The following is an 8,014-nucleotide window of genomic DNA, read 5'->3' as shown; positions in this document are numbered from 1 at the left end:
CATGCCTGCTAGAGCCCTTCCATTGACTGCAATAAGTACTGGGTCCAGCAGGGCCTGTGAGATCTCTGGTGGGGACCATAGAGGAGAAGCACTGAAATGTCCCCACGGTGCCCCAGAGTCAGCCCCCTCCCTCAACCCCGCCCCACACCTCCCCATCTTTCCAGTCCCTCATCCTTTCCAGGTGGCGAGCTAACTTCCCCACCCCCAAAGAAGGCGCACTGGTGGGGAATGTGGAATCCACGACTTTATTGCAGGAAGACTATTTCTAAAGTGAATGCTACACAGACCCCACAACGGGGGGCAGGGGGACACCCACATGCGAGGGGGCAAAGGGGCAGGGGCGGGATCACAGCAAGCATGGCCTGGCACGGTCCCCAGAACCCCTCTGTCCCCCAGGGTCGGGGCAGGGCCTGGGGCAGGAGAGGCCTGGAGGCGGGCAGGGCCCCAGGGAGATTGTGCTATCAGGGTGTGTCCCTGAGAAAGGGCTGCAGACCCCCACCCAGCCCCACTTTCTCTGGCACCTTCAAGTGGGAGGGGTCAACACCAGTTGCTGTGGGCCCTGGACCCACCACAGGCCAGGGGGGTTCAGCTATACCCAAATAGGATGTTACCTGTTCTTCCATGGGCCTGTCCACATGCCGGGCAGTGACACACACGTGCATATGCACACACACAGTGTACCCAGTAAATATTTGCGGAATGAACAGCCACACAGACGCAAGGGGAAAAAACACACTGCTACCAAGATGGACACAAACAGTCCCTCTCACCCACATACAGTCCGCGTGGTCACATGACAACAGCCACAGGGCCTCTCTCTCATATGTGTGCATGCACACACACACAGACACACACACACACACACAGCTTCCTCACACCATGACACCTCATGACACCTCATGACACCAGTGCTGCTAAATGGCTCCAGGGAGAGGCCCAGGAGGCAGGCAGCTGAGACCCTCCATCCCAAGACCACAGGCAACTGAATGCTGCCCACGAGCACATGAGCTGGGATGTGGGTCCATCCCTGGTCATGCCTTCAGATGAGGCCACAAATGCATGCTGTTGCAAGTTGCTGAGTTTGTGGTCATGTGTTCCCTAGCAACAGCTGATGGATACAGATGTCAGGCTAAGAGACACCTTACTACAGAGTGAAACAGGCGTGGCATTCCTCAGTCAGGACAAAAAGGTTTACCAATGCTTTCTGCTATTAATAAATCACATCACCCAACACCCAAAAATGCAGCCATGTACAGCCACACTCTTACAGGTGCCAAGGTCACCCATCACAAGTGTCCAGTCCTGTTGGCAACCACACGACCCACATCTCCATACACCCTACACTGTGATCACACTGCATACTGTCACACACACAGGAGCCTCCCCATACGTGCTTAGACATAAGCCATCCGCCCAGCACACCAAGGTACCCAGTTCATCATCCCATGGGATTCTCCCCCACCACCCTAGGCCTACAGGTCACCTTCACACTGGCTGACACAGCCTCACCGGGTCCCATGAGTGTGGTGTCATCTAGACACTTACAAAAACATAATCTCAGGGTGGCGGGCACACCCTGACTCCAGGACACATGCCTTCCTGGGCAGCCCCCATGGCCTAGTAGGTGGGAGGCAACAGGTTGGGCAGAGCTCTGCCTCCAGCCCCACAGACCCTGCTAGTGCTGGGTCCAGATGCCTGCCTCTGACAGGGTCCGGCTCCCCCTCCCCTTGTTCTCTGTCCATGGGCTGTGTCCAGGAAGGCCCTCCATATTCATCCCAGACAGTCTCCTGGAGTTGTGCTGTGGCCATTGGCTGGTTCTGGGCCTCCTCTGCCTGCACCCCAGGCCCAGGCCGGGTGTGGAGTGGGATTCCGGGCTGGTGGGGCACTGCTGAGGGCCCTGTTTGGTTATTGCCTGGCAGCCTGAGACCCAGCCCGCAAAGCCCCCCACCAAGCTGTGGGGACGGGGACGAGAGGAGTGGTCTGGGACCTGGGTTGGGGGGGCCCAGGTCAGAGGTCATGAGGGATGGAAGCGGGAGGGGAGTGTATGTTAAACACCAAATAGGAGAAAACAAAATCTGAGGTCCATGTGCATTTCAACTCCCTCCTCCCCAGCAAGGTCACAGTGATCTAATGGGGGGACCCAAGGGGAAGGGGCAGGAGTGGCAGACACGGAGATGGGGAAAAAAACCGGCGTCCTCAGTCCAGATGGGGACAAACAGCTTCCTCCCTACTGCCTGATTTCCCACGTGCAGATCATGGGGGCCACCTCCAGCACTTGCCTTCCAGGGATACAGACAGGATGGGGGGTTGGAGCAAAGAGGGAGGGAACAGCAGAGTGATGCAACAGAGCTGGGTTGCCACAAGCCCAGATCTGCCACAGGCTTGGCAAGGCCTCAGTTTCCCCGCTGGAGATGGTGGATGAAGGGAGAGAAGTGGAAGAAGTGGGAGGGAGGCCAGGAGAGGAGGAGAAAGGGAGGAGGAAGAGGGCACAGGACTTGGGGAGAGGCCCATGCCCGGGACAAAGGGGTGCTGGCGGCGGTGGCGGACTCTCTGGCTCACATGAGAATGCATTTGCCCTTGATGCGGTCTGTCCTCTTCTGTTTGCTGGAGCGCTTGCCATCGATGTTCAGGCTCATGTTCCGGCGCGTCTCCAGCGTGAGCAGCTCCTGGAAGAGCTCCTTGACGTTGTAGTTCATCTTGGCCGAAGTCTCCATGAAGGCGCACTTCCACTCCTGGGCCACAGCCTGGGCCTCGCGGGTGTCTACCTCCCGCTGGGTCTCGTCGCACTTGTTGCCCACCAGCATGACGGGGATGTCCTCCACGCTGCCCTTGATCTGCACGATGAGCTTGTAGATGGGGCCCAACTCCTCCAGCGACTGCTTGCTGGTGACCGAGAAGACTAAGATGAAGGCATGGCCCTTGGAGATGGACAGCCGTTGCATGGCCGGGAACTGGTGACTGCCCGTGGTGTCAGTGATCTGCAGTGTGCACACACTCTTGTCGCAGCTGATGACCTGCCGGTAGGTGTCCTCAATGGTGGGGATGTAGGTGTCCCGGAACGTGCCTTTGACGAAGCGCAGCACCAGCGAGCTCTTGCCCACGCCGCCCGCCCCGAACACCACCACTCGGTAGTCGTTGCTCTGTTCAGGCATCTTCCACACGGGGGTGTGGGGCGGGGCCGGGAGAGCTCGCAGCTGCGGCTGCTAGAACCCCAGACCGACCCTGCACAGAGAGGAGTGTCAGATGCAAAAGGCCCACCCAGGTTGGGAGGGAGTGAGAGGGGTAGGCTTCTTGGAGGAGGCAGCATTTCTCCTGCCTCCCCGTTGATCTGGTTGACTTTGCCATTCAGAACTGCACCCTCTGCCTGTCTGCTTTCCCTCAATGAAATATGGGGCTTGAGCTCCTTTCGGGGTGTGGAAAGACTTGACTGGAAGGAGCGTGGAGATGCCGGCATGGGGTGCACACCCGCAGCTTCCTCCACCTGTGCGCTCCCCCAGCCCCCAGGAGGCACTGGCTTTTCCCTGGATCTGTGACTGGGGCAAGCTGCCTTGCCACCCTGAGTGTTTTCTCCTCTGCAAAACAGGTGAAGTGGTGCCTGTCTCCAGCCATCACAGGCTCTCTGCTCTCCCTCAAGCCCATGCGAGCTGCATGGTGGGGTATCTAAAATGCAGATGGCAGGGCCTCAGCCCTGGAAGCAGTGAATCCTTTGGTCCAGGGCCACAGTTCTGGGAACTTGCATTTTAAAGCTGCTCTCCTTCCCACATCCCCTAAGTGTGATCCTGGCGCGAGAGGTCCAAAATTTTGCAAATCATAAAGCCAGTTTTCCAGGTTGTAGATGAGAAAACTAAACTTAGCCTAGAGAAACCCCCACTTCCTAAACTCCAAACCCAGACTATAGTCTGGCCTGCCACCCAGGTCTGATGTGTCCGTAGGAACAGAACTCTCTGCGAGGGAGTCCTCTCATCCTCTGTCCCCACCTCTGTGCTCAGAGAGGTCCAGTGACCTCGGGAGGTCACACATTACAGCAATTCCTAAAATGATGACCGTGGGGGAAGAACTGTGGCCTGGGGGCGAGAAGGCAGGAATCCTGTCTCCAGTATCTGCATCCTTATCTATAGAAACAGCAGCATCCCCTTCCCTGCCTCCTCTCAGCCATCTCTAAGGGTCCCTCAGCATGGAGGGGTGTGTCCACAATGAGACAGAGAAGACATGGCAAGATTGCCCCCCTGGCCGTGCTACTGCCCTCAGGTATGGGGCGGGGGTGGGCAGGTAGTATGCAAGATCCAATGACGTGAACCTGGCAATGAAAACCCTAGTAAGTAAATTGATGTCCCTGAGCCTCAGTGTTGCCATCTGTGAAATGTGAGCAGTTGCAGCACCCATTCCATGGAGGTGCTGGGACAAAGAGTGTCAGACGCTGGAGAAAGCCCTTGGCCGGGTGCCTGGCACACAAGAGCCCTCAGTAAAGATGGACAGACATGATTCTCCATCTCAAGGACCCAGGATGTAAAGCACCTGGCTGGTGGCGGGTAGGGAAGTCACGTTCTCAGTGATCAAAAGTAACAGGTTTGTCGGAAAAAGACAGACAGTGAAGCTAACGGCTGACACAGGCCCCACAAATGACGTGCCAGGCAAACTTGTAGGAGCTTTAGCAGCTCTAACTCATGGGGGACCGTTAGGCATCTCGGTGACATGCATAGCATTGGGGGGCAGTGGCTGGTGAGGCTGGCAGCCTGCTCTGCAGTTACTGCCCTCTCCTGGGTGAGCACCCCGAGAAGTGGGCTCAGTACTTGGCAGCTGGGCACCGCCCAGACTGGCCGAGGGATCTGGGGTGGCTGGTAAACCATTGGCTCGGCTGGCCCAACCCAGCCCTTGCCTTGCACTGAGTGCAGACCCCCCAGAAGGTTTCTGGGCATGTCCACAGGGGTGTCCTCCAGGAGGGGTCCATGGGGGCCTGGGATCCCTGACTGGGAGGCCCATTCCATAACCCCCAAACCCACGCCAGGAGCCTCCCTGAGTGCCATTTGAATCCCGCCCTCACCTCCCCTGGGCTGGGGTGGGAGGAGGAGGGGGCCATGGGCACCGAGGCTCCAGAGGGGGTGGCACAGGCTCAAGGTCACAGCAGAGAGGTGGCCGAGTACAGCAGGGTTTGAACTGGCCCTAGTTGGCTGCAAGGCCTGGGGTCCTTCCCCTGTGCAAGGCAGCCCACCTTGAGACTCCCAGGCCAGACGAATCTGCCCAGTCCTGGGCCCTGGAGTCCAGCGAGGAAGGTTGGAGCGACCTTAGGTGCAAGAAAGCAGGCCCAGCTCAGGGGAGGGCCTGGGGGCAGGGGCTGGCTGCCCCAAGGGGGTCTGACTTAGTAGGGACTACCTGACCAATGAGGGGTTTGATGACAGAGGGCCTGCTCTAGAGGGGCCTGTCGGGGGAGGCCAGCCCAGGGGCTCCCCTTAGCCCAAGGAGGATCTAAGTGGTGGGGGAGGGGGTGTCCACCGGAGGAGGGGCTCCTGGATGAGGGGCTTGGCTTGGAGAGGGAGCAGAAGGGCTGAATGGGTGTGTGGTCGGAACAGACCGGCTCGGGGCCCACCTGACTCCTCCTGGAGAGGCCCTGACGGCGGGACCGAGGGGCTGCGGTGGGCCGGAGGGGCTGGCTTGGTCGAAGGGCTCCCGGTCAGTACCATGGGGGAGGGGTGATGCCAAAAGGGAGCTGTCCAAGGTGGGCGCGTGGAGGGAGGCCCAGCCAGGGCCCGGCCGGACTGGGGAGGGGGTTCCGGTGGAGGGCTCGGCGGGGAGGAGGGCCCAGCCCCGCGGCCGCGGAGGGTGGGGCTCAGACAAAGGAGGGGCGCGCGGGGAGAGGACCTGCGGGCCTCGCGGGGTGATGCAGCGGGCCCCGGCGCCCCCCGCCCCCCGCCCTGGTCACCTACCTGGGCGCTCGTCCCTGCGGCGCCGCCGCGGCTGCTGCTGACCGGCTCCGTGTCCGCTTGGGCGCCGCCGCCCCCCGCACGCCCGCCGCCGCCCGCCCGAGCTGCCTTCGCCGCCGCCGCGCCCGCGCCCGCGCCCGTCCCCGCCCGTCCCCGCCCGCCGCCGGGCGCCGCGCTCCGCCCCTCCCCCGGGACCCGCGCCCCCGGCCAAGGTCACCGCCGCCCCGCGCCCGGCCGCGCGCCCACAGTCCCTCCTGGGCCCCGCTCAGACCCCCGCCCCTACATCGCCGCCTGACAAACACAGAGTGCTGCCAGGGACGCAACGCGGGTGGGGTCGGCTTCTCGGGGATGCAGCTGGAGCACCCCAGGGTCACCCTGCAGACAGCGGCTGCGCAAGATGAGGGGCACCCGAGAGCAAAGAGAAGGGGCCAGCTGGCAGAAAAGTAGATAAGGGTACTGAGGGACAGAATGGCAACCCCTTGGGCTGGTCCAGGGGGTGGGAGGTGTCCAGCTTAGGGGCAAGGGAAGGAATGTGCATTGATGGAATGAATAAATAATCAATCAATAAACAGATGTGTGAGAAGGCAGAGGTGGCCCAAGAAGGCTCCGGACAATGTGGGTGTTGAGGAGACTAGTCCTCATGGGAGGCTGTTTCCTGGCAGGGGTGGGACTTGATCTGGGTTGATGGCTATAAGGGCAGGTCACTGAGACAGAGATGGCAACTGGGCCTCTGAGGTGGGGGGATGCTTCTAAAGGTAGAGGGGTGAACAAAGGGAGCCAAGGAGGCTGGATTTGCAGTTTTCTTGTAGGAAAATGTTCTCTGTCTCAAAGCAGAGTTGTCTCTGAGAGTAGACATTTACCTTTGGGAAGCGTCTGTGTGTCTGACGTCCACACGTCCATGTTTAAGCCAGCAGGATGCCATCACCCCTCCCTCCTGCAGACTCGGGGGGCGAACTCTCAGAGCAGGCCAGGCTTTGGGGCACGGGCAGGGGTGGCTTTGAGCCCACCCCAGGGCCCACACCTCTTAGAGGCAGGTACCCCTAGATCGGGTGAGGAGGCTGACACCAGGGTCCCACAAGGAGGTGCCTTCTGGGGTCAGAGTGGTCACAGGGTGAAAGAGGCTCTTCGTAAGGTGATGAGCTCCCCATCATGAGATGTGTGAGCAGACGGTCAGCTGGAACCCAAGGGCCCCTCTGGCTCCAGATTCTTGCTGACCCATCATGTTCATGGCTCCAGCTGAGCCAGACCCTTTCTGCTCCCTTGGAGATGTGGGCACAATCCCCAAGACCACCTGGTTCACCCAGAGTCTGGACCCCTGAGGTCCGCCCTGCTTTGGGGTGTGAAGGGCCCCATTTCTCCCTGATTCTGCCCCTCCGCTGCATTTCCCGACCTCTCATGCCTGGACCATCCACCTCCCTCCTGGCCTCCCTGGACCACCCCCTTCAGCGCTCCTCAAGCTCCCCTCCAGTTCCCCATCCAACCCTGGCTGCCTGGAGCTGTTCCCTGGGCACACCTCCCTCCTGTCCTGTCCTAGGCCTCGTGGGGTACCACAGAAGGTGGCCTGGTCCCAGGCTAGCATCTCCAAGTGCTCTCAGCCAGCGATGGAGACAGCCCCGTGTGCAGAAAGGTCCTATACTCTGGTTTGCATCTCTGTGTCCCAGCCCAGCATGCCTCTGAGCCTCAGTCTCCCCATCTGTGAATGAAGGTCACCATTGTGTTCCTTGTCAGGGTTTCTGGGAGCGATTGGGCCTGACGTCCACCTAGGTGGGGCTGCTGGGCACCTGCGAGCTCAGAGATGACAGCCCGAGCTCTCTCCTGTTCCAACTGCCTGCCTGCCTCGGTCTCCTGAGTGACCAACGGTGCTGATCTGGGTTTCAGGCCTTAGGCCAGCCCTCTGGCTGCTCAGGGTGCCAGCCCAGGCCAGGGCAGGCTGACTCATGCGGAGCAGCGTGGGCACTGACAGCAGTTCCACTCTGTGGCTGCTATTTATAGTTCCCAGGCCAGCCTCTTGGCCTCGTGAGCCAGAGCAGGACTGGCCCAGAGTCTCTGCTTGGCTCTCCCTGGGCACGGGGCCCAACCCCCACCTGAGCACCCCA

At 60.5% G+C, this 8,014-nt stretch overlaps 1 protein-coding gene across 1 annotated transcript; it reads right to left on the bottom strand.

Moving 5' to 3' along the window:
* Positions 1 to 226: 226 nt before the first annotated feature.
* Positions 227 to 6,016, bottom strand: DIRAS1 (DIRAS family GTPase 1). Its single transcript, XM_070793162.1, has 2 exons — positions 5,922 to 6,016; positions 227 to 3,222 (listed from the first exon to the last, which is right to left on the bottom strand). Exon 2 carries the CDS (start codon positions 3,150 to 3,152, stop codon positions 2,556 to 2,558), a length of 597 nt encoding a protein of 198 aa, XP_070649263.1. The 5' UTR covers positions 3,153 to 3,222; positions 5,922 to 6,016; the 3' UTR covers positions 227 to 2,555.
* Between the last annotated feature and the right edge of the window lie 1,998 nt (positions 6,017 to 8,014).

The sequence above is a fragment of the Bos indicus genome, chromosome 7, assembly GCF_029378745.1.
Source record: "Bos indicus isolate NIAB-ARS_2022 breed Sahiwal x Tharparkar chromosome 7, NIAB-ARS_B.indTharparkar_mat_pri_1.0, whole genome shotgun sequence".
Taxonomy (NCBI): domain Eukaryota; kingdom Metazoa; phylum Chordata; class Mammalia; order Artiodactyla; family Bovidae; genus Bos; species Bos indicus.
This window is presented reverse-complemented; position numbering and strand designations above follow the sequence as displayed.

What these genes read in the sequence shown, in the direction of transcription:
- DIRAS1 (XM_070793162.1), bottom strand. Translation starts at nt 3,152, where the DNA reads ATGCCTGAACAGAGCAACGACTACCGAGTGGTGGTGTTCGGGGCGGGC.